A 24,778-nucleotide genomic window follows, 5' to 3' on the forward strand; every position below is an offset into this window, starting at 1 on the left:
AGAGATCAATGATTGCGCTGCACACACACACAAACTTGTTGTCAACGCTTCCCCGTGATTTTCATGAATAAAATAGCCTAGATACTAGACCGCTACATTATATTCCCCAGCAACGAGGGGATAAAATCGCTGTTTTTGAAGTAATTGTTTGTAGAGAGAGACGCGCAGACGCAGCAAACAGGTACACACAACTGTCATCTCTCTATCGATCTATAATTAATTGAAATACATGCTATAATTTATTCAAATAAATGTGGTCTTACCGCACTATTTCATCTCTGTGTATGATTTGAAGCTGGCAGAATGCTAGCGCTAACGTGCCGTAACTATAGACTGTAAACTGACGAAAATAACTAATTTTTACCCATTTGGTCAAATATTGTGCTGCAAAGAGCAATACTAGTTTTTACTTGTCTATAACTTGGCAAATAACCGCTTCGCGTCGTGCATTTAAAATCCTTTAATGCACGACTAGCCTTTGATTATCCCTTACATATCAGGCGCTGAATATTGAGATTGACCAATCAGAATTAAATATTACAGAAAGACGCCTTTTCAGTATTTTTGCAGGAATTTTAATACTTTATTCATTTTAATTTCTGTTAATGCCAGAACTCTCATCTTTAATTGAATTCAATATTAAGAGTATATAATTGAATTTTCACACTTAAACAGTACTATTATTATAGGACAATTGCATGTCTCCTACATATATATATATATATATATATATTGTTTTTGGAATTTTTAATTCAATGTAGGCCTACTGGCAGTAGATTCTTACGCCTCAATAATGAGAAAAAAAAAGAAAATAGTAAAGAGTAAGAGCCTCCTTCCAGGCAAAATGATCAATAGTAGAAATTCTCTTTAAAACTGATGAAATTGAAATTTAAAACTGATTGTTATTTTGTAGCCGCTGTAAACCCTGACTGCTCCAGGTGCCAGGGAGGTCATATCCCTCATCTCTACCATCCAGCGTCCTTAACCAGCGCCCTCTTGTGGAAGATGCTATCTGAACATTTTAATGAAGGTTTATTTGTACTTTTTTTGTGTACACTTAATCTTCTTGTCACCTATGGATGTTTATTGGTTACGTTTTGGCTTAATACAGTCTTTTTTAGTAATGGCTTATGTATAATGACTTAAAGTGTGAATAATATTTTAAAGGAAAATGGCTTTAATTAATGGCATAACACTTGTTTTGTATCTGTTTTTATAGCTTAGAAATTAAATAAAAATACTAAAATATAAATAAAATCCAAACTGTTACACAGTGTGGTTTACATGTCTTTTGTCAGACTTTAATTCACATTTAATGATACACAATTATTTCTCCACAGAAATCTATGATTTAGTATCAAGTTAATTCAAATCACTTTAACGACACTAAAATAAATCAAATATGCAGTTTAAAAAAAAAAATACAATCCTGGTTTTACAAAGTTATTCAGTTTTGTAGAGAATTGTTGTTCTTCAACTATATAAATGGGACACTTTCAGAAGTGAATCAAATAGAATATTTACAGTCAGTACATTTCAAATGCTATGATGATATGCCACAAATTATAATACTGCCATACTGTACTGCTGACCTCAGTACATCATTTGAAATATGATATATGCATGTACATTTCTAGACCCTCGGGCCAAGGTTTAGCTACATAAAAACACCCTAACTATAATAAAAAATAATGGTAACACTTTACAGTAAAGTTAAATTTGTTAACATTATGCTGTAAATGTTTACATATGCTATTAATATTTTTTTATTTTATTTTATGTTGTATGCATTTACATTAATGTATTATGAACAAATGAATTAATGAATAAACAATAGTATATTTGTACATTAACCTAGATTAATAAATGCTTTAAGAACCATTGTTCACTGATAGTTCACAATACCTAATGCATTAACTAAACAAGTATAACCTTACTGTAAAGTGTTAACGTGTATAAATAAAACAAAGCATCATTATAAAAATGTTCATTAGTGTGTGCAAACCATAGCATGTAGAATGAAATACTATAGAATGGCCATGGTGAATTAGAAGTAGTTTGTTTAAAAATGCTAAAAAACCAACTGGAGAAAATAACACGTGCTGTTACGGGGTTAGCTGTCAAACTGTGCCATCATGAATTTGCGGCTGGCTTCATAACCTAAGAACAGAGCACCGTTGGCCGGAAATGTGCGGATCATTGTGGGAGTCAGACCAGAATATAGAGCCCTTACACCTGAAAATGAGAGAAAAACAGAACCAAATGGGGGCTTCATGTTTAAAATTAAAAATGTAAACAGCTGTGATTTTATACATAATACTGTTTAGCAGAGAAAAACTGATCTTTCACATACCTTCTGTTCTGAAGATATGCATGAAAGTCTTGAAGAAGCCTGACTGCTTGCCTGTCATTGACATGACCTGTATCCTAGATTTAGCACAGTCCATGGGGTAAACCACAAGCCAGAGACAAGCTCCCCCCAAACCACCACTGAACACAATAGGGGCTACACCTACAAAAGACAGACAACACAAACTCTTCAGAGCTGACTTTAATGAACCTGGACATCACATATGTGAGAATATACAGCAAGCACTTTACAAACATAAGACAAAAAAAAATGCAAACAGGAGACCGGAGTACTACTAGAAAAAAACTCAAACAAATACAGAATCTACACTACCATTCAAAAGTTTGAGGTCGGTAAGATTTTTGAAGATTTTGAAAACATTTTGAACAATTTAGTCTCTTATGCTGACCAAGGCTGCATTTATAAGATCAAAAATTGAGTAAGCGGTAATATTATGAAATATTATTACAGCTGTTAACAAATATTCTATATGTTTTCTATTTTAATATATTTTAAAATATCATTTATTCCTGGAAAAGCTGATGAAAACTTTGATGAATAGAAAGTTCAAAAGTAGAGCATTTATTGGAAATACATTTTTTGTAATATAAAGGCCCTTACTGTCACATCTGATCAATTTAATGCATCGTTACAGAATAAAAGTGCTAAATTAGTACTAAATAAAATTTTCTGATGGGTAAAATCTTGACTTTTTACCTGAAAGAAGGGACTTCTACAGCCTACAAGAGGTATGTGTCTTTCTCCTTATACTATCTCTATCGTTATCGACTGAGTAAACTGAATGACCAGCTATATTTAAAACAAAGAGTTAATTGATTACTGACTGATTTTAAAGGGTTAGTTCACCCAAAAAGGGAAATTAGCCCATAAATTACTCACCCTCAAGTCATTCTAGGTGTATATGACTTTCTTCTTTCAGACGAATCCAGTCGGAGTTATATTAAAAATTGTCTTTGATCTTTCAAGCTCTATCGTTGTACTCAGCGGGTGTTGCAGTGCTTCGGTTCAAATGACGTGAAATAAAAAGCACCCTTCCACAAAAAAAAGTGTCTCACACGGCTCCGGGGGGTGAACTGAAACGCAGCCTAATTTTCATTTTTGACTGAACTAACCCTTTAATGTTTGTCCTTGTCCTCCTAATGACTGACTCAGGTACGCCATTTCAATAAAAACACACCAGAAAATACCAGAACAATCAATAAATGAGAAACAAAAGTATGCCGTTATCATTTAGTCATTTTAAAGATAACGTGTAGAAACCGTAACTGTTTGCAGACCTACGTCATCCTTGCCACAGTGCATGTACTCAGCAAAGAGAGAGCGACAGAGCTCATATGCTCCAAAGAAACAGAAATATCCAGGCACCTCACGGGCAATTGTAGTGGTTAAACCCTGGAAGAACCCTGCAGGACCATCATTATGCATAATGGACTTGATCACCGACCAAACTGTGCTGAAAAACACAGACATACATAAGGAGAAAGGAGGTAAATCATATCATGAGTAACACTAGCACTTAAAAGTAAATAAAAATATGTGCGCAGTATCCACAGAAAGGATGGCTCAATCTTTACTTCTGACTGTGGGCGATCTTGCCAGATGTGGCCATCTCATGCATAGCCTGCAGTCGGCACTTCACCAGCTCAGTGGGACATAAGACCAGAGAGGAGAAAACTGAGGCCACGGAGCCTGCGCACGCTTTCTGCATGTCACTGAACCGAAGTAAACAATCACACACATGGAAAATAAGCGTTAATATAAGCAAAAATGAATGAAATTGTGATAATGATATGTATATACATTACTGTGCCAAAAGTTTATGGTAAGACTTTTTTTAAAGAAATTAATACAAGGATACAAATTAATACAGATCAAATCAACAAATACACAAAGTTATTAAAAGTGATAAAAAAAGTGATTTATAATGTTACAAAATATTTTAAAAATAAATGCTGTTCTTTTGAACTTTCTATTCATTCACTTTCAAAATGTATCGCAGTTTCCACAAAAATATTAAGCTACACAACTTTTTCAACATTGATAATAATAGAAATGTTTCTTGAGCACCAAATCAGCATATTAGAATGATTTCTGAAAGATGATGTGACACTGAAGACTGGAGTAATGGTTTCTGAAAATTCAGCTTTGCCATCACAGGAATAAATTACACTTTAAAATATATTCAAATAGAAAAGAGTTCTTTTAAATTGTAATAATATTTCACATTATTTCTGGTTTTACTGTATAATAATCAAATAAATGCATTTAAAATAATATCCGAAGTAATTTTGGAAAAATAATCATGTGAACATGTACATCCTAATGGAATAACTTTATCTGCAGAGAATTATTTAATTTCAATTCAAGAAAAAAAACTAAATAAATAAGGCTACTTTAGAAGCAAAACCCTTCTGTCATGCATTTGTTTTGGAGCTTCCAGAAAATACTAGATACTATTCAAACAGTAGAGCATGGTGCTAGCAACTCCAAGGTCATGGCTTTGATTTCCAGGGAATGCATGAATGCATAAATTGTATACCTTTCATGCAATGTAAGTCGCTTTGAATAAAACCACCTGCCAAAATGCATAAATGTAAATGTACTATTCATAATACAAACTGAACTTGCCTGAGCACAGCCCCTTTCTCCTGACTAGAGATGAAGCAAACCACCTCTTGGCAAAAGCCATAGCACATGAAGAGCACAGAGTTCTCCGCAATGTTGGCCATGAGGGCCGGTGTGGTACCTTGATACAGCCCTCGAAGGCCCACCTGTCTGTATGTAGACACAAAGCAGTGCACAAAGCCTCTGTATAAAGTGGGGAATGTCTGCATTTTCACCTTAGCCGTGTCCAAAGGTTGACCACTAAGTACACAAGCTGTGCCCCCTAAAGAGGAAAGAGAAGTGGGAGAACAGAGAGCGATGAGCTTTTTCTCTTGTTAATGAAACAAATGGAATGTAGGAGTGAAATCATTCCCTTCAATCATCATTATACACATAAATTTGTCTGTGTGTTGCCCTTTCTTTTGTTACAAACTTTAATTGGCTTGTATTTTGGTATAATAACTTGGATATGGTTTGAAATAACAATAAAATAAAGTTCCAATAAAAATGTGTTTTAAGGGTTATGAAGCAATGATCTACAACTAATCCACAAACATTATCACACACTACAAACGTCCTCACCCATCTATCAGTATGATCTAAGCCAGACAGAACAGGTCAGTGTGTGTGTGTGTGTGTGTGTGTGTGTGTGTGGTGTAGGGACTGCTGAGACAATAGGTCCGGACTGTGAAACTACAGGGGTAAGCAAAAACACACCGCTCAAAGGTCAGATAAGAACTGACAAAAGAAAGGATTTAATACAGATGGTGCTGAAATAAAGCGTATCCCACTCTATCATCATAGGGCCCAGGATAATGTTCCCGACTGTCCCCCAGAATGGCCCTGATGTTAGGTGAAGTTACCTATAGCCCCTGCAGAGAGGTCTATTATTGCCTGAACCACAGGATGTGGTGCCATGGTGAAATATGCCAAGCGCTCCAACAAAATCCTAAATCAAAGATCTGTGCAAAAGATGAGACAGAGAAAAGAAAATCAGTATACTTAAAACTTTTAGTTCATCATTGTAAGTTTATTTCGTTTTTTTAGAAAGTAAACCCCTACGTAATCCCAAACTTACAAAAAAATCATGCTTACCAAAACACAGACGGTCCTTAACACTCAGAATTTGAAGTATTGAAGTATAACTATAACGTCTGAAGTATAACTAATACGTTGTACATAACTGTGTAAAGTTACATAAGCAGACAGCATGGAGCTGAATCTCAAGTTTCATGTAGTAACAAAGTTCGCCGACCGGAGAAAGTCACAAGCCACAGACTATGTTGTTTTGAAAAACTCACACAAAGCCATGCTCTTCAACCACAGCGATTATTTTCGGTGGAAACGCCTTTCTGAGGCAACAATTGTTTTTGCCATTATGTGGTTGTCTTTTATGTGATGCAAAATAAAGTAGCACCAAAAACTGCTGGTTACAGACAGGCGTGTTTTTGCATCACCTGAACTGAACACTGAATAGCGAGACTGAACATCTAAAAAGTAACTGTGACAATGTAGATTTCTCAATAAGCATTCACCAAGCATGCCTACCTTTTTTTCACGAAAACGCTTACAACGAAAATATGTAGCGAGATTGTTTGGTTCACTCTGGACCCTTACTGAACTGCAACATTTGCGAACAGACGAGTCATGACCTCTCGAAAGGGATCCGTATGTTAAGCCCCGTTCGAGATGTAGCGATGTCTGGTTCGTGAACAAATCGTTCAAATGAGTCGGATCATTTCAATGAATCGCTTGAACAATTCCCAAACGATTCGGTCACGAAATTACCTGAATCAGTCCGATCAGTTCTCGATGAACCGTGGATGAAGCTAATGTTCGCCGCGGGGCCCCCTCAAGCGCGGGGCCCGGTGCGACCGCACCAGTTGCACCCCCCTAAGGACGGCCCTGTGTATACTAGCATAGTGCTCTTACTGCTTTTACCCCTGCTGCGTCTCAATGTGCCTACTTATACTACGCCCTTAAAGTATGTACTCTTTTGGTGAAGAAAAAGTACACACTTTTGAATGTGTAGTAGAAGAGTAGGCAAGCTTTGGGACATACTATCACTTCACACAACTGTCTTTAACGGATGCTCTGTCGCATAGATACAGGCACCCTGTCACTGTAAACTGGCCTGTCAATCATCTTGTCACAGTTAACATCCTCCACATTGCATTTCATTTAACTTCCTACCGTATTGGAGAGAAAAGAAGTAGCACAGTGATCTGCCAGTCGCGGGTCTTTCATGCCCAGAACTCTGCTCATATTTTATGCATAATGATGCATTTAAAAGTTAACGACCAAACGGATGTTTATAAAAGTTTACATTGCTTTTGCAGATGAAATATAACACAGATAACATTAAATAAATATTTTTTACCAGGTTAAATGTTGAATATTAGTAACTCAAACCCATTTTTCTAAGCCTCTCTACCTGCCGGTCGCGCACATCCGCCATGTTTGTAGTTTTAACGCGTTTTATTAGTGTTTGTAGTTCTGGATAGAAAGCGCAATGGATTGTGGGCAATATTAGCCATTTGAGTGTGCACGGATCCACACTTCAAAAATCGACCTGAAATCGTAGACCATCCGGGGACTTTTGGCATACTCTTTTCAACATACTATGCTTTGGGACACACTTATTCTAATCTCACATACTATTTAGGATGGAGAGTATGAACATTGGGACTCCATGGCAAACATAGTAACAGTAGTATGCTAAGTTATACAGTTACGAATTCAGATTCGTTATTCGTTATGATTCAATGATTGAGCTGAAGTATATGAAATTGACTGATGGTGCAAAATAAAAGCTGGTTTCTGGTTTTGCTCACATCCAATTACAGTGAACGCCTTATTAATAAAACAATAAAACGTAAAAACGCATTATGGAAACGTTGTAAAGCAGGTAAAATGCCACGCCCATGATGTCAAGGGCCACGTGATGATGTAATTACGTCGTGTCGTAAAAGATTAAATGAATCATTTTTTGAAACAGTTCTTAGAGACGAACTGTTCTGAAGAACCAATTCGAGTAAAAGACTCGGACTTCCCATCACTAGCCGGGATGGAGCTTGACAGCGGTAGCGGCAGACCCCTCCCCTGGACAAGTTTATGAACGGTTCCCTTTTCCTGTTGCAATCCGATTTAATTATCCTAAAGCAATGTATATGATACAGACAGATTAAAACTGATAAAATCGCTGAATGTTTAAACACGTCTCATTTGTCACTTTTTACGAGTAAGTTCCCTTTAGTCGATGCAGAAAAGCGCCCGGAACTTTTATACGTCTCAGGCGCCAGCCGGACAGTTGATTGTGCTGCGCATGGAAACGTGCATGGACGACATTGAGGTCTTCTGAGAGGGACAATCATGTACAGAAGATTGTTAATAAATATTAATCAGGTTCGAAATAGATTCATTCATACGCACAATACACGATTAACTTTACCTTCCACAAAATGTAAAGAGAGGGAGAGTTTCGCCCCTGTTACCAGGTAAGTTACAGAGCTAAGAACCTGACAGGGTGACAGCTCGGATGAGATTGAGTTATGTTTATGTGTCAGTTAAAAGTCTCAATCTGGAATTTAAATATCTCAAATGGCAGAATAAAGTACCACTTGATTAACCTGCAGAATGTTCCATTTGCGTGTTGATTAGGTGTTTGCAATGTATATTAAATATCTAAATATACCTTCCAGCCCGTATGTTAATTATTGCTCTATAATTTGATTTTAAAATGTTTAACAGATAAATTATCCAAATTCTGATGTTTTTGTTTTAAATTATTAATTTTATCATTTTATCTAATTTCTTTATTTTAGGGCCCCATGTACAGCAAGGCCATTAGGAACCAGTAGCATCTCTTTTAGTGAAAATAAAGAGAGCTCCACATCCCTGTCAGAAGACAAAGGAAAGACACCAGAAGAGAATGAGGTGAATGCAGAGGTTAACACTGATGGGCAGAGGAACACAGAAATGAATGAGGGCACTGACATTTCAAATGCAACATTGACATCACAGTTAGAGACTGAACCAGAGGTTAAACCTGAGGACAGCAAACAGCTTGAAAAGACAAAAAGTGGGAAGGAGAGTCTTTTGGAGCTACTTGGGGCAATGAAGGTGGAGGTCACAACCGTACGTAAAATAAGACCCTCAAAGACTCCAAGAACGAGTGAGAGGCCCGACCAAGAGCCCATGGAAAGCACACACAGCATGTTCCAGCGTGCCGCAGCTGAGGGTTCACAACAGCAGTGAGTTATATATACATACAAGCATAATTCATTCACAAATTGGTAATGCTGACACTGAAATCCCTACGATAACAGCAATTCCATATATGTTTACACTAAGAGCTAAATCACAAGATTCAGATTAATGAATTAAGAATATTATGATATAATTTTGATTTCTGACTAGCAAACAGTGCATCCATTCTGAAGTGAAAGTAGCAACATTTTTCTGTACTTTCTGTACTTTAGTGGGACCTTGAGTTCAGCGCTGGTTGCTGCAGTCTCTGCCGCCGCATCCACCCTGCCGAACAGACATCAGGCAGAGTCAGAGCTCCTTAAGCAGCTGAGGAAACATGAAGCCATACCTGACACCCAGAGGAGAGCAGACTTAGGGTAGGGCTCATTTCAGATGTTGTGTGTATCAAAGTTGGCATGAAACTGAAATCTATTTCCTAAACGCTTCTTATTAAACATATTTTAAACAATACATCTATGTGTAGGTTACATTTTAAAAAATAAACTTGAGCTTAATATTTTTAATCAGAATGTCAAAGTTTGATCTTCCATTGAAATGCCAGACTTCTGTTGATGTGTGCCGGACTTCTCCATTCATTTAGTCTGCTTAAACCCCACCCCTTTTATAACAATCGACTACGACTCGCATTCATATCTGCCACCGTTCAATCAACAACCGATGGATAAAACCGTCCGAGACCTGCTTTGTGATTTTAATTGCATAAAAATGCATGTTGTAAAAGTGATGTTTTATTAGTGAATACAAATATGGACCTTCCTGTCTAAATGTGGAAATAAAGTGTAACATTAGTACATGTGTTAGAACAATTATGTGGTATCATCTCAAAACTTTCAGACACATAATTGCCAATATGAAAGTCGGAAAGAGGCCGAATGGCAGATCAAACGTCAGACCTACCAGTCAGATTCGTTTTGACGATGACGGAAAGGGATATACTCAAGACAGAGGCATTACCAGTGAACTTGATGGAGTCCGTAGAAGGTAAAAAAAAAAAAAAACGTCCCTGAAATGTCCTTTTTAAATACAAAATATTTTTCCACTAACCTTGTTTTTTTTTTTTTTAAAGGAAGAGTCCTTTCACTAGTAAGAGGTTGAACCTCTTTGCTGCAGGTGCTGAGCAAGACACATTGTCAGATTTGGGTAAGGAGAAGTTCTGTTTTATGGCATTAACACCTTGCAGCTGACACATTTGAGTATGTCCGTGTGAAACAGTGTAGCGTCTGGACCAATCAAAAACACAATTTTTCATTTGATTTAACAAATCAGTTATTCATTAGATTAACAAGTCGTCACAGACCCCTCACCCAATAGACTGGGCGCCAGGATGTCTGCGAATGACCACAGGCCACTGGTTACCATGGCAACCCCGACACCTTTGCTAAGACCAGAGCCATTTACGACCTGATGGAATGGGAGTAGGGAAAATCACTGCGTGTTCCATAGCAAGAGGCACAATGCACAGTAGAAATGGACTTTTCTACTAATTAATCCATAGGAAAACCTTTCTTTGAATGAACACACATAGCCTTCAGGTCATCGTGTATGTTGTCTTTGAGATTTTATACTGTTTTATGCAGGCTTGTGATGGAAACACTCATTCCTGTCATCCTACATATATGTAACCCTACCATGTTTAGTATCTATGAATTAGTCTTCTGATGATCTAAACGAGAGTGTATATTATATGTTGGTACATAGGCAATATATTAGTGTCCTGAGAATCTTTAGTAATTTCGATTCAAGTTCCATATGCAAATTACCATGCTTCCACACAAAGAGTCATAATAGTTTTGTATATTTATTAGGCCGAAGAGACCCTATTACTAGTAGCAACTCTGCATTTTAACCATTAGTCAAACTTTTCTTTTCACATTTACATCTATAGTTGGACGACTGGATTCATTTATGATCATGCATAATGCAGCTAGGCTTGTTTGCTAACTGGCTATTATATGTTTTCATGTAAAAATGATCTCACTATGGCAAAAGGTAGTGTAAAAATGCTCAACAGAATGTGTGACCTGCAAGTTATATAAAATAAATGTCTTGTGAAAATGGAATACCACTGAACTCCCTTAGACAGCGGCCTCATCAGTTATTTAAGCACATAATTATTTAATATCTACTGGATGCTCAGCGTAGGAGCCCATGAGCAATGAAGTGGAGTAGGAGGCATATGTAAGGCCCACAAAAATAAGATGATGAGCAATGGATAGCTAGTTTTTTTGTTTGTTTGGATTTGCTTACTATTATCATAATCACCAGCTGGAGTGCCCTTGATGGCCACCAGAGGGCACTCCATCCCAGACTTCTGCCACTCTATCAAGGACTTCATTCCCCATAATCCTCTAGAATCCTCTCGGTCTCATCAGCACTCATTTTTTGCACCTGTGTCTCATTAGCATTGTTAGCTCACCTATATAAGCCCGGATCTCTCTGTCATTCATTGCTAATGCTGTGTCCCAATGTGCCTACTTACACTACGCCCTTAAGGTATGTACTTTTTTGGTGAAGAAAAAGTACACACTTTTGAATGTGTAGTAGAAGAGTAGGCAAGCTTTGGGACATACTATCACTTCACACAACTGTCTTTAACGGATGCTCTGTCGCATAGATACAGGCACCCTGTCACTGTAAACTGGCCTGTCAATCATCTTGTCACAGTTAACATCCTCCACATTGCATTTCATTTAACTTCCTACCGTATTGGAGAGAAAAGAAGTAGCACAGTGATCTGCCAGTCGCGGGTCTTTCATGCCCAGAACTCTGCTCATATTTTATGCATAATGATGCATTTAAAAGTTAACGACCAAACGGATGTTTATAAAAGTTTACATTGCTTTTGCAGATGAAATATAACACAGATAACATTAAATAAATATTTTTTACCAGGTTAAATGTTGAATATTAGTAACTCAAACCCATTTTTCTAAGCCTCTCTACCTGCCGGTCGCGCACATCCGCCATGTTTGTAGTTTTAACGCGTTTTATTAGTGTTTGTAGTTCTGGATAGAAAGCGCAATGGATTGTGGGCAATATTAGCCATTTGAGTGTGCACGGATCCACACTTCAAAAATCGACCTGAAATCGTAGACCATCCGGGGACTTTCGGCATACTCTTTTCAACATACTATGCTTTGGGACACACTTATTCTAATCTCACATACTATTTAGGATGGATAGTATGAACATTGAGACGCAGGGCGTCTTTCCATGGCAAACATAGTAACAGTAGTATGCTAAGTTATACAGTTACGAATTCAGATTCGTTATGAATCAAGATTCAATGATTGAGCTGAAGTATATGAAATTGACTGATGGTGCAAAATAAAAGCTGGTTTTAATAAACGCTCACATCCAATTACAGTGAACGCCTTATTAATAAAACAATAAAACGTAAAAACGCATTATGGAAACGTTGTAAAGCAGGTAAAATGCCACGCCCATGATGTCAAGGGCCACGTGATGATGTAATTACGTCGTGTCGTAAAAGATTAAATGAATCATTTTTTGAAACAGTTCTTAGAGACGAACTGTTCTGAAGAACCAATTCGAGTAAAAGACTCGGACTTCCCATCACTAGCCGGGATGGAGCTTGACAGCGGTAGCGGCAGACCCCTCCCCTGGACAAGTTTATGAACGGTTCCCTTTTCCTGTTGCAATCCGATTTAATTATCCTAAAGCAATGTATATGATACAGACAGATTAAAACTGATAAAATCGCTGAATGTTTAAACACGTCTCATTTGTCACTTTTTACGAGTAAGTTCCCTTTAGTCGATGCAGAAAAGCGCCCGGAACTTTTATACGTCTCAGGCGCCAGCCGGACAGTTGATTGTGCTGCGCATGGAAACGTGCATGGACGACATTGAGGTCTTCTGAGAGGGACAATCATGTACAGAAGATTGTTAATAAATATTAATCAGGTTCGAAATAGATTCATTCATACGCACAATACACGATTAACTTTACCTTCCACAAAATGTAAAGAGAGGGAGAGTTTCGCCCCTGTTACCAGGTAAGTTACAGAGCTAAGAACCTGACAGGGTGACAGCTCGGATGAGATTGAGTTATGTTTATGTGTCAGTTAAAAGTCTCAATCTGGAATTTAAATATCTCAAATGGCAGAATAAAGTACCACTTGATTAACCTGCAGAATGTTCCATTTGCGTGTTGATTAGGTGTTTGCAATGTATATTAAATATCTAAATATACCTTCCAGCCCGTATGTTAATTATTGCTCTATAATTTGATTTTAAAATGTTTAACAGATAAATTATCCAAATTCTGATGTTTTTGTTTTAAATTATTAATTTTATCATTTTATCTAATTTCTTTATTTTAGGGCCCCATGTACAGCAAGGCCATTAGGAACCAGTAGCATCTCTTTTAGTGAAAATAAAGAGAGCTCCACATCCCTGTCAGAAGACAAAGGAAAGACACCAGAAGAGAATGAGGTGAATGCAGAGGTTAACACTGATGGGCAGAGGAACACAGAAATGAATGAGGGCACTGACATTTCAAATGCAACATTGACATCACAGTTAGAGACTGAACCAGAGGTTAAACCTGAGGACAGCAAACAGCTTGAAAAGACAAAAAGTGGGAAGGAGAGTCTTTTGGAGCTACTTGGGGCAATGAAGGTGGAGGTCACAACCGTACGTAAAATAAGACCCTCAAAGACTCCAAGAACGAGTGAGAGGCCCGACCAAGAGCCCATGGAAAGCACACACAGCATGTTCCAGCGTGCCGCAGCTGAGGGTTCACAACAGCAGTGAGTTATATATACATACAAGCATAATTCATTCACAAATTGGTAATGCTGACACTGAAATCCCTACGATAACAGCAATTCCATATATGTTTACACTAAGAGCTAAATCACAAGATTCAGATTAATGAATTAAGAATATTATGATATAATTTTGATTTCTGACTAGCAAACAGTGCATCCATTCTGAAGTGAAAGTAGCAACATTTTTCTGTACTTTCTGTACTTTAGTGGGACCTTGAGTTCAGCGCTGGTTGCTGCAGTCTCTGCCGCCGCATCCACCCTGCCGAACAGACATCAGGCAGAGTCAGAGCTCCTTAAGCAGCTGAGGAAACATGAAGCCATACCTGACACCCAGAGGAGAGCAGACTTAGGGTAGGGCTCATTTCAGATGTTGTGTGTATCAAAGTTGGCATGAAACTGAAATCTATTTCCTAAACGCTTCTTATTAAACATATTTTAAACAATACATCTATGTGTAGGTTACATTTTAAAAAATAAACTTGAGCTTAATATTTTTAATCAGAATGTCAAAGTTTGATCTTCCATTGAAATGCCAGACTTCTGTTGATGTGTGCCGGACTTCTCCATTCATTTAGTCTGCTTAAACCCCACCCCTTTTATAACAATCGACTACGACTCGCATTCATATCTGCCACCGTTCAATCAACAACCGATGGATAAAACCGTCCGAGACCTGCTTTGTGATTTTAATTGCATAAAAATGCATGTTGTAAAAGTGATGTTTTATTAGTGAATACAAATATGGACCTTCCTGTCTAAATGTGGAAATAAAGTGTAACATTAGTACATGTGTTAGAACAATTATGTGGTATCATCTCAAAACTTTCAGACACATAATTGCCAATATGAAAGTCGGAAAGAGGCCGAATGGCAGATCAAACGTCAGACCTACCAGTCAGATTCGTTTTGACGATGACGGAAAGGGATATACTCAAGACAGAGGCATTACCAGTGAACTTGATGGAGTCCGTAGAAGGTAAAAAAAAAAAAAAACGTCCCTGAAATGTCCTTTTTAAATACAAAATATTTTTCCACTAACCTTGTTTTTTTTTTTTTTAAAGGAAGAGTCCTTTCACTAGTAAGAGGTTGAACCTCTTTGCTGCAGGTGCTGAGCAAGACACATTGTCAGATTTGGGTAAGGAGAAGTTCTGTTTTATGGCATTAACACCTTGCAGCTGACACATTTGAGTATGTCCGTGTGAAACAGTGTAGCGTCTGGACCAATCAAAAACACAATTTTTCATTTGATTTAACAAATCAGTTATTCATTAGATTAACAAGTCGTCACAGACCCCTCACCCAATAGACTGGGCGCCAGGATGTCTGCGAATGACCACAGGCCACTGGTTACCATGGCAACCCCGACACCTTTGCTAAGACCAGAGCCATTTACGACCTGATGGAATGGGAGTAGGGAAAATCACTGCGTGTTCCATAGCAAGAGGCACAATGCACAGTAGAAATGGACTTTTCTATGATTAATTATTCATATTTCCCTTATGAGCTGATTCGCTACAAGAGTGTTACTTAGCCTGTCCTGTTCGCTGCTCTGAATTTCAGGCCCTACTCTTTGGGACATTGATCTAGCTAATCAAATTGTCCAGGCAACAAATCAGATGCCTCGGAATGGCTTTGAGGAGATGATCCAGTGGACCAAAGAGGACAAACTTTGGCAATATCCAATCAACAATGAGGCTGGTGAGTTCCACTGTAAGAATAGGTTGCATCCATCTTTGTTTTTAATTCTGTACCTTTTCTTAATCTTGTCTTCTGGCACATCATGCAACTTTTTTAGGCCTGGAGGAGGAGGCCAGTGTGCCCTTCCACGAGCATGTGTTCCTGGAGAAGCACCTAGATGAATCATTCCCCCAGCAGGGTCCAGTCAGGCACTTTATGGAGCTTGTAATTACAGGCCTTGCAAAGAATCACCACCTCATGGTTCAACAGAAAAAGGAACATATTGACTGGTTCAGAGACTACTTCCGACAGAAAGAAGATGTCTTGAAAGAGGCTGAGGCATAACTTAACTAAGGATCGGACAAAGATAGCAAATGACTTTGGATCCAACTGTACTGAATGCCCTAGAACCAGCTAATTAATATCCTAACTGCAGTGATAATTAGCAAAGCTTGATTAAGCAACTGGAAGTAATAATTGCATCCATAACCAGATTGAAAGACTGGATCATTGTCGTTGCTTCTTAATGGTCAGCTGTGTTATACAATCTCCTGAAAATTGTCTGATTTTTGTGTTGTTTACTAAAACATAACTTTTTCAATAAATAGTCTGGATATTGCGTATGCTGCTCATAATTCAGTTTACTTGTGTGGCACTTTTCACAATACATGTTACAAAGCAGCATAAAGAATTGTAACTCCAACTTGAAATTACTATAAATATATCTAGCTTTATCCGCATACACATAAAGTGCTATATACTACAGCAAATCTCAACTGTTTGTGTATTTCATTGCCCTGTCGCCAGCTCTAAACTGCTAAATGTAAACAGCTAGGCATTAATGTATTATATAAACATGAATATTATCTGTAAAGCTGTTTTGAAACAATGTGTATCATAAAAAGCACTATACAAGTGAAAATTGACTTGTTGGGGGTTCCCACTCTTTTGAACACCAGATTTCAGAATTTTAGGATATCAAGATCTTAATCAGACTTGTACGTAGTGAAGGCCTCAACAACAATTAATGTGCGATTACAATTTGTCAAGATGTTCAGGTCAACAGTATGCTGTATATCATTTTTAAAAATATCCATGCACCTAAGGCAGGGCTTTGCTGGTACCTTCCAGCAAAGTTCTGCTCCACCTCTAATCAAACACACCTGAACCAGATAAATAAGATCTTTAGAAACACTTCTGGTTATTACTATGGGCATGCTGGAGCAGGTTTGGCACTGACCTCAGCAGGAAGTTAGTTCTCAAGGAACTGGATTGGGCACCTCTGTAGAAGATGGGTTTTCAACTCTGGCCCTCGGAGGTCCACTTTTCTGCAGTTTTGCTCCAACCCTAATTAAACACACCTGAACAAGCTAATCAAGGTCTTCAGGATGGCTACAGAGATCGTCTAATTATTTGGGGATGCCAGGGTCTGTAGTACTAACCATTGGAAAAAGCTTAATGGCTAACTTGGATTTTAGCCATTATGCTTTTTTGGTTAAAGGTTGCAGGCTTGCCTTCCAGTGGCTTTGGCTACAAGGTTACAGGCAGGTGAGATTGATTAAGGTTGGAGATACATTTTTAATATCAAAGTTTTAATATTGCAGCTGCAGGAAAATCAATATCAGACTGATGGATGACAGAAAAACATAGGTTGGAAAGAATTCAGCAGTAAACTGCTACGATACCATGGCTAGATCATGTGAATCAGAAAAAAGGTAAAATTGGTCAATTTTTGGTTGGTTTTGTGATTGAGCATTCAAAAGCTTTAAAAAAAAAAAAAAAACAAGTCTACTCAGAATCCATGTATCTAAAATTTAAGTACATTCTAAAAGGGAGGGAATCCAGCACGCAAACAAGACAAGTATTTGATTTCACACAACAGAAGACATCTGACAATTACGGTTTTATTCAAAGTGTCTGATTACAAAGAATGTACATGTCTTTTATGAGCAACACAAACAAAACTTTTCAGGGAAGTCATTTATCAACACATGGAGCTCAACTAATCAGACACTCAAAACTCAGTTGGTTTCATCAAATGAAAGCGTTCGACAGAGATCACTTCACATGATATGTCTTTTAACAGTCACTTTCAAAAAGCATCTATTCAGACACTGATGTATAAACATGAATACATGTTGAAAAAGAATTCTAACCAAAGCTAAAAATCATATTTTCACAAAATTCTGGCAAACAGAAGGTTTTGTACAGGTTAAGGGTATATACAAAAATGTAATGCTAATCTGTTTTTGAAACTCCAAAAAGACAAATGCACAGAATTCAAGACTTTATCTCTAAAGCACATCAAAGAAAAAAAAAATCAAAAACAAAAACTACTATAGAAGAAAAATAATACTTTTATTTGCGTTTTTTTTTTTTTTTTTAGTTCAAACTGTTGCACAGCAGGAGATAAGGGAAAGTGAGGGGGTAAGGGAGCTCCATAGACAGGCTCTACAGTGGACGACTTGCCTCAGCATATGCGATCTACAAAAAAAAAACAATATTAATGGATAATATAATTAAATGACAATATTCAACAGTAATGAACAAAAATTCAGACAAGGAAAAAAAAAAAAATCTGTATCATTCAGGTGTGTGAAATTGGACTCACAATTTTGGGTCACCACCGGCGATAGCTAGTGGCTTGACGCTGATGGGGCACTTTATGCCTCAACGTCTGCAAGTTCTTGTACTTTGACATGATACTTTGACTCTTTTTGAAGACAGGCTTCTGATTGAAGGGTGGTCTTGGAATTAAAGTACCCTAAGAGGACAGAAAATATTATGGATTTACTTGCAATGTGCATGGAAACACTACATAAGCCAAATCAAGCCTACTACAAAGACTACACAGTTAAATAATAATCATGTATTATTGTTATTATTCAGTGTTGTGACAATAATAATACTTTTCACTTCTAAAACAGTATACCAACAAGCATCACTTACCATCAATGGCTTCCTAATAACTCCGTCAGGGGCGGCTCCCCTCTTCACTCCAGCAGTTGCCCCACAATTAGGCCTCTATGTACAGAAGAACAAATGTTTCACTACAAATCACTATAAATGACTAACACGTGTAAAAACAATATAAAACGAGAAAAACAAGACAAGCTTTTACTTTTAAAGCACCCTCGAGGAGTAAAAGACATTGACATTTTAAGACTTTACCTGAAATGACCCAGGCTTCCTTTGGGTGTTTTCTGGACTTCCAGAAGACCTACAAAATTGTAAAGTATTGCATTCAGCCAAATTGTTAAGATTTAGCATATAGAACAGACCAAGAATACAGTTTCTCACTTACCGTCTTTCTTTCTGTTCCTGTGAAGAGCTAGTAGGACTTTGAAGCTTGGTGAAGCGTTCATTCAATGTTAAATTCCCATGAGCTTCTGATTCCTCTGTAAGATCGAGAAAATTAAGAACAAAACAAAAAAAAAAGTTAAAGACATTTACAAGTATAAACATGAAAACTAGCATATTGCTACAGAGTGAATTATTTGCAAATCATTCAGACTTTTACCAGATTTGTTCTTGGGTGCCTTGTTTCTCCAGGGTGCATTGTTCTTAGGGCTAGTACTGGGTTTGTGCCCCGCCTCCCAATGGGAAACCACAACAAGATCACGTGAAAGTCGTCTGTCTATTGGTGAAGAGCTGAAAAGAAAGTCAACAAGGCATTTGAACAAGTGATCCACATCATTCGGGCTCTTAAGGAATAAATTCTAAACATCATAAAGCATTCAGAAAAAGCAGAAGGCATGCACAAATGTTTTCTGATTTCAAAGTGAAATGAACTTGTGCCTTGTGAACGGAGCAGAGAAATGTTGCACTTCAAACTAAATTACTCAAACATTCACAGTCCTCAAGAACCCAATTGTACTGTTGCAAATGCACAAGGACCAATGATGGATTACTACATGGGTACTTACAGCAGAGCAAGCCCATCATCTCCATGCTTCAGTTTGAATTGGCAGATACATTTTCCCTGATTCACCTTGGCCTTTAGCAGCCTTCCTTTCGCTAATGTGAATAACCAATATTGGCAGACTGAATGAGCGGACTGAAGAACGCCGTGCAGGAATCATGTTACGCTCCAAAAAGTGAACAGACTGACATGCAAGCACTTCCTTTTTATCCAGACTTGACAAGTCACACATTCTTCTCAACCCATCCTCTCACACTGGATTAGATGTGTTTGGAGACTGCAAATGCTTCTTGCTGGAACACACATTTCATGGTATAAACGCTGGTTTGCAGCTCTGGATTCTGCAATGGCATTGAGGTAAAGTTTCCAAATACAGGATTGATTTTGACAAATTGTTGGCCAGTTCTCCTTGAGTAAAATCCAGAAGCTTCAAACTACATGGTTTGTGGAAAGACATTCATCAACTTCTTTGCATATGTATATCCATCTTCACTTAAAGGGTAGGTATTTGGAACTAAAATTGCTCAGATAGTTCTTCTGTTGCAGAACTTCTATTGAGGGTGACTATAAATTAATGGTTGACATTTTGGCAAATATGTTTCATTAGGCACAACTGGATCAGGTCTTATCTTCAGCACAGCTCCAGCTTCCTGCCATTTCAGTCAATGGGTTGGTTGTAAAATAACAAGATCCCTGCTTGCATAAAAGGCATTTAAGAGCCTAAATCTTTCATAAAAACCACCCACGTGATGACAAAGGTCTGTAGTTACAAAGGAGGGATGTGACAAATGAGAATGTCCATTTTGCTCCCATCTCTTTGATCTGTCGTAGACGAAAGTGCATGCAAGTCTTCTTTCTCATAGTAGTTCTCACAAGATGAGGCCTCTTGTTGAGTGCAGTTTCAAGGCATTCCTGAGGTAACTGGACATGGAATTTCATTCTTTTAACCACGGTCATCTGGTAAGATTTGCTCAGCATCTGATATTATTCTTTGGCAACGCGTTCAAGAGAGTTCTCTCTTCTTGCAAACAAATCTGTTTTCCACTGAAAAAGCAGTACAGCCCCGGAGTTGATGTTTCTTCATCCAGTCAATCATTTAAGTTCTTCAAAGGGAAAAATATCAAATGATAGTATCAAAATGTCGTAAATGTAGAAATGGAATCTGGCTGTGAAAAATTCTTGTCCGTTCTCTATGAAATCCATTCACATTTCCATTTTCCAAGACATCCTATCCTATGTCCTTAAGACGTAGCCGTGACAGATTGGATTTTGCTCATTGTTACTGCAGTTAGTTGCATAATGAGGCAGAGTGTCCTTCTGCAAACACTTAAAATGAAGGCTTAAAAACCATTTCTCTCCCTGGAAGACATTTTAAACATCTCTTCTGGGTCAATGTCGATCTGGATGCATCATTGTGGGACAATTGGCATTTGACTTTTGGAACAAAATGGACTGCGATTGTGAAACTTTTGAAAGACCACTTGCTCAGACTTATCTCTTATCACATTCTCTTGACAAGGACAGAGGTATTCTGGACAATGACAGGATTAACATCATACTGTTGTCAATAATGAGGAGGAAAACAGGCATGATTTTCTTTTTTCTCTCCTCATCCATCTCATTTGACAAGGTGACACCCCTTTGATGAAAGTTGTGCCATTGAAAAACAGGAAGCTTGACCTTCTAAACATCACGCGCCCATTGCCACAGTGTGAGGGGTGATACCATACCTGTGTGCGCTCACAGAGCGACGGGATTCCACCTTTGTTTCGGAGTCCCTCTCAGGCTCTGCAGTCTTGGAATCTGTGTTCGGGGATGACTCTCTGGATGATGACATCTTTTTGAGTGGTAACTTGCGTGGTGAGACTCCTGGGGAATCTTTGCCAATCTTCGGTGCGGTCTGAGGCTTGGGCTTCTGGACTCTGTCTGAGATTCTTGGCCTCGGTGGAGGCACTTTGAACCGGGCCACTGACTCTGCTCTAAACTTCTGTGCCTTTAGCAGTCGACTCTTATCTTGAAGGGACAAACCACGACCTCGGAAGCCCCTGAGAGGAACAGGTCTCACTGACAATTCCCTGCTGAAGCGCTTTGGTGGCCCATGCTCCAAACCACTTGATGACGGTGGCCGCCTGAATTCTTGACTGTTCCTCTTCATTGGCCGTCCAAAGGGCCTTTCCTGAGGTCGCAAAGGCGGATATGGTCTGAATGATGAGCCAGATGGGGGTGGGCCTGGCCTTCGTGCCGGTGATCTGTAAGGGGGCCGAGCATGTGGATTTCCCCCTCTTCCCTGTGCCCATTCCATGCCGGCGCGCCGGAACTCCCTTCCAACCTCTCCATGCGGTGCACGCTGATCTCTCTCTGCAGACCACCTACATATCCATTACAAACAATACAAACAAGTTGATTATAATGCCAGTTTGTGCTGCTTGAGAAAGCTCTTGTGGAAGCTCTTAACGTCTATGAATTTAGATCCAGCCCCAGGCTGCTGAATGCCATATCACTTCTGTGCCAGTATAACTTTAAGGGGAAAAAGCCTCAAATGGTTTTACATTTTCTCCAGACAGACTGTTTCACTTTATAGGCTTTATCATTAGATCCTGCGGTACTTTACACTGACAGAAAGCTGAAGGAAGCTGGGATTTACTCTCACCACCCTGCAGTGTACTGGACTTTTGCATTCTAACACATAACTGTATATTTACTTTACCCAGCCTGCACAGTTTCATTCCTGTACCTCTCTGGATATGAACTCCTTCCATGAAACTCTCTGGGTTTTCTATGGGGTGGGCCGGAGAGCCTCGAATCCCCACCGGGGGGGTGAGGGTAACCTCCTGGGCCATTCCAGTGGTGCCCGCCAAGTGTTGGTCGGCCAAAGGGCCTCTCCCGAGGTGTGGGGCACCAGCTCCTGTCATGCTCCTGGGGGCTTGGGCGTCGCTGCGGACCCCTGAAGGAACTATGTGGCGAAGGGACCCGCCTATCTGACGGAGGGCCGTGGAAATGGCGAGATGGAGATGTGTGGCTAGGGTGGTTATTGTGGAAAAGTGGTGCTCTGTGGCTATGCGGTCCATGTATAGGACCATGTAGGGACTGCCTGTGCTGGACTGGGGGAGGGCGGCTTGTGCGGGGCGGAGAAGGCCTCCTGCGGCCCCGCTGTGAATCCTGTGAGCTGGAATACGGATGGAAGTTATTCTGGTTCTGCATCCACTGTCCATGTGGTCGCTCTCTGCGTTCACCCATGAGCGAGGGCCTCTTGGGGTATGGCTGGGGTCCACTGCTGTTGTTATCTCTCCAACTTGGTGGGGCTTTTCCAGGAGGTCCTCTGAAACCTCTCTGGCTTCTTGAAGGGGGGCCAAATCGCCCTTCATGATTCATGCTGCTGTAGCTGTCCGAGAAAGGCCTGTATTAAAAACAAATGTAAATTTGGAACCACTGTTATATAGATCATTATGTAGATATATCAGAATTAAATATTTTATCTACAGTATTGTAGTACCTGTGTTTGGAACGAGGAGATCCTGAGTGTTGTCTCACCATTTTTCAGCTTTTAAACCTATCTTAAGTGAAAAAAAAAAATAAAAAAAATTAAATATTACTCTTTCATGTCATTTACACTAATGACAGAACAGGACTGACATAAAAACAGCAAAACAAAAGGGAAAACACTTCTAAAAATCAGAAAGTGAAAGTAAGACTAGCAGTGCAATGGCAATAAATTCTGGCATTATTCTTTGCATAACAAATCTAGGAAATAAAAAAGAAAGCCAAGTTATCATTTTCAGCATGTGTAATACATGCCTATCTTAAATAATGATCTAAAAATAGATGCTACACTATCCCAGAGCCATTTTCAATGCGTTTTATTAAAATTGTATTTTTTAGTTCATAATATATTTTAAAAACCCTTTTACCAATACATGTAAAGCATATGGCTGTCTAACCTGATCAATGCATTTATATCGAGATTATCACGCCACACTACAAAGAATCGATATAAAACCACTGAATGTGTTTTAATCCCATGATACTTTGCCCCATAAATCGTGTTCCAGGGACAAATAATCAAATGTAATGTATTAATTATTACACATAACATGCTGAAATAAAGCATCGTCCTTGATTTAATTCATTAGAAATTAAGAGAAATAAGACGAGGTCGACGACACCACATTCCTGGCCTACATGAACGCGTGTCTCAGGGCCGACAAGGCCTGCGTTTCACATTCAGGGTAATTCGAAACAAACATAACACGTTTCATTGGTAATACTACACGTGTAATATACAACAAAAGTTTTTTTTTTTTTAAACAGATGCAATTTTAAGTTGAATACAAAAACACATCAAAGTTAAGTCAAACAGCGTCTTCCGCGTTCAACGTCAATGCGAAACTACGACAAAGCGAAAACATTTTAAATTACAGTTTAAATAACATCATGCAACAGTATTAGTTAGTTTTCAAAGTTTAAATGTCTAGATTTTTAATTTCGACAAAGTTGACCGGTTGAGTCGTTTTGACATACCCAAGGTTGTCCCGACACGAAAACAGATACGTTACCCAAATCTAGTTCATCAGCAAACGCTTAGCCGTGATAGCTAACAAACGTCTTCCTTTAAACGACGCTCCACATCCGATCGAAGATGAACCGTGTATGCTTTCAAATTAACAAAAACCCGTCGCCTTCGTAGTTACATCGAGGCCGTTCCGTCGAAAAAAAACCCCGTGTTGACTGAAATTACCTTCAGACGACCCGAACAGCTGCGGCGTGACGTCAGCAGAGGGGGACAGGAACTGACTGGATTCATCCGACTGCGCCCATGCTGTTGCTTTGCTTTGTTAGTATTTTGTATCATTTTGTAAACCTAATATTTATTATATTCATTCATTCAAGAATAGTGGTTTCGCGGGGGAAAGGATAAAAATAACGTATTGGAGTTGAAACAGTACAAAAAGACATGGAGATCAGATCAAGCATGAGACAGTTGTCACTCACTGCTCAAGGCTGAAACCTCTTGTGTCTGTCAATGACATATAACAGAGCCATTTGCCAAGTGAAACCCATTTTTATATAGGAAAAAGTATGAAGGTAAAATGACGTCAAAAAGATTTGCATACGCAGGGTAATATTTGTGGAAGTGTACATA

General features: G+C 38.7%; 5 protein-coding genes across 14 annotated transcripts in view; 3 read left to right on the forward strand and 2 right to left on the reverse strand.

The window, feature by feature from the left end:
- LOC107672738 (transmembrane 4 L6 family member 4-like) overlaps positions 1-1,278 on the forward strand; it is a 4,367-nt gene extending 3,089 nt beyond the window's left edge. Inside the window, exon 5 of the mRNA XM_016466053.1 lies at positions 914-1,278. Coding sequence (XP_016321539.1) covers positions 914-922 — 9 coding nt within the window. The 3' untranslated portion in view covers positions 923-1,278. The remainder of the gene's footprint in view (positions 1-913) is intronic.
- Positions 1,279-1,858: 580 nt separating this feature from the next.
- On the reverse strand, positions 1,859-6,896 carry LOC107672737 (mitochondrial ornithine transporter 1-like). 4 transcript variants are annotated; one of them, XM_016466050.1, is made up of 7 exons: positions 6,527-6,896; positions 5,839-5,939; positions 5,000-5,258; positions 3,946-4,083; positions 3,649-3,824; positions 2,354-2,512; positions 1,859-2,235 (listed from the first exon to the last, which is right to left on the reverse strand). In XM_016466050.1, exons 2-7 carry the CDS (start codon positions 5,891-5,893, stop codon positions 2,114-2,116), a joined length of 909 nt encoding a protein of 302 aa, XP_016321536.1. In that variant the 5' UTR covers positions 5,894-5,939; positions 6,527-6,896; the 3' UTR covers positions 1,859-2,113. The 4 variants fall into 4 exon arrangements, with proteins under 4 accessions (XP_016321536.1, XP_016321537.1, XP_016321534.1 ...); XM_016466051.1 differs by having other exon boundaries at positions 5,839-5,924; positions 6,524-6,896; XM_016466048.1 differs by having other exon boundaries at positions 5,839-5,937; positions 6,524-6,896.
- Positions 6,897-8,257: 1,361 nt separating this feature from the next.
- On the forward strand, positions 8,258-10,508 carry LOC107672735 (28S ribosomal protein S31, mitochondrial-like). Of its 2 annotated transcripts, XM_016466047.1 has the most exons (6): positions 8,258-8,472; positions 8,800-8,911; positions 8,999-9,228; positions 9,457-9,600; positions 10,079-10,225; positions 10,311-10,508. In XM_016466047.1, the coding sequence occupies exons 1-6, from the start codon at positions 8,348-8,350 to the stop codon at positions 10,426-10,428; spliced, it is 876 nt and encodes a 291-aa protein (XP_016321533.1). In that variant the 5' UTR covers positions 8,258-8,347; the 3' UTR covers positions 10,429-10,508. The 2 variants fall into 2 exon arrangements, with proteins under 2 accessions (XP_016321533.1, XP_016321532.1); XM_016466046.1 differs by having other exon boundaries at positions 8,259-8,472; positions 8,800-9,228.
- Positions 10,509-13,046: 2,538 nt separating this feature from the next.
- LOC107672734 (28S ribosomal protein S31, mitochondrial-like) overlaps positions 13,047-24,778 on the forward strand; it is a 14,237-nt gene continuing 2,505 nt past the window's right edge. Inside the window, exons 1-8 of one of the 3 annotated variants that reach the window (XM_016466045.1) lie at positions 13,047-13,262; positions 13,590-13,701; positions 13,789-14,018; positions 14,247-14,390; positions 14,869-15,015; positions 15,101-15,174; positions 15,600-15,737; positions 15,835-16,544. In XM_016466045.1, the coding sequence (XP_016321531.1) occupies positions 13,138-13,262; positions 13,590-13,701; positions 13,789-14,018; positions 14,247-14,390; positions 14,869-15,015; positions 15,101-15,174; positions 15,600-15,737; positions 15,835-16,061 (1,197 nt within the window). In that variant the 5' untranslated portion in view covers positions 13,047-13,137 and the 3' untranslated portion in view covers positions 16,062-16,544. Of the gene's footprint in view, positions 13,263-13,589; positions 14,019-14,246; positions 14,391-14,868; positions 15,016-15,100; positions 15,175-15,599; positions 15,738-15,834; positions 16,545-16,766; positions 16,769-24,778 lie in introns of those variants that run through there. The other 2 variants (XR_001632340.1, XM_016466044.1) reach the window with 2 other exon arrangements.
- On the reverse strand, positions 17,606-24,417 carry LOC107672733 (serine/arginine repetitive matrix protein 1-like). 4 transcript variants are annotated; one of them, XM_016466042.1, is made up of 10 exons: positions 24,374-24,417; positions 23,132-23,192; positions 22,373-23,035; positions 21,369-22,007; positions 19,237-19,367; positions 19,021-19,114; positions 18,888-18,936; positions 18,666-18,740; positions 18,328-18,480; positions 17,606-18,200 (listed from the first exon to the last, which is right to left on the reverse strand). In XM_016466042.1, the coding sequence occupies exons 2-9, from the start codon at positions 23,170-23,172 to the stop codon at positions 18,337-18,339; spliced, it is 1,836 nt and encodes a 611-aa protein (XP_016321528.1). In that variant the 5' UTR covers positions 23,173-23,192; positions 24,374-24,417; the 3' UTR covers positions 17,606-18,200; positions 18,328-18,336. The 4 variants fall into 4 exon arrangements, with proteins under 4 accessions (XP_016321528.1, XP_016321529.1, XP_016321526.1 ...); XM_016466043.1 differs by lacking the exon at positions 24,374-24,417 and adding an exon at positions 24,192-24,367 and having other exon boundaries at positions 23,132-23,188; XM_016466040.1 differs by lacking the exon at positions 24,374-24,417 and adding an exon at positions 24,192-24,367.

The sequence above is a fragment of the Sinocyclocheilus anshuiensis genome, unplaced genomic scaffold, assembly GCF_001515605.1.
Source record: "Sinocyclocheilus anshuiensis isolate Anshui unplaced genomic scaffold, SAMN03320099.WGS_v1.1 scaffold88, whole genome shotgun sequence".
NCBI lineage: Eukaryota > Metazoa > Chordata > Actinopteri > Cypriniformes > Cyprinidae > Sinocyclocheilus > Sinocyclocheilus anshuiensis.

Bases quoted from the DNA above. Each gene is read 5' to 3' on its own strand.
- LOC107672733 (XM_016466042.1), bottom strand. From the start codon at position 23,172: ATGGTGAGACAACACTCAGGATCTCCTCGTTCCAAACACAG. The intron at 19,368-21,368 runs GTATGGTATCAC...CTTTCTTTTCAG, and splicing joins CGCTCTGTGAGCGCACACAG to CTCTTCACCAATAGACAGAC. The intron at 19,115-19,236 runs GTAAAAGTCTGA...TCGATCTTACAG, and splicing joins GGCACCCAAGAACAAATCTG to AGGAATCAGAAGCTCATGGG.
- LOC107672737 (XM_016466050.1), bottom strand. From the start codon at position 5,893: ATGGCACCACATCCTGTGGTTCAGGCAATAATAGACCTCTCTGCAGGG. The intron at 5,259-5,838 runs GTAACTTCACCT...TTTCCTCTTTAG, and splicing joins CCTCTCTGCAGGGGCTATAG to GGGGCACAGCTTGTGTACTT. The intron at 2,513-3,648 runs GTCTGCAAACAG...TGTCTTTTGTAG, and splicing joins CTGTGGCAAGGATGACGTAG to GTGTAGCCCCTATTGTGTTC.
- LOC107672735 (XM_016466046.1), top strand. From the start codon at position 8,348: ATGTACAGAAGATTGTTAATAAATATTAATCAGGTTCGAAATAGATTC. The intron at 8,473-8,799 runs GTAAGTTACAGA...TCTTTATTTTAG, and splicing joins AGTTTCGCCCCTGTTACCAG to GGCCCCATGTACAGCAAGGC. The intron at 9,601-10,078 runs GTAGGGCTCATT...CAAAACTTTCAG, and splicing joins CAGAGGAGAGCAGACTTAGG to ACACATAATTGCCAATATGA.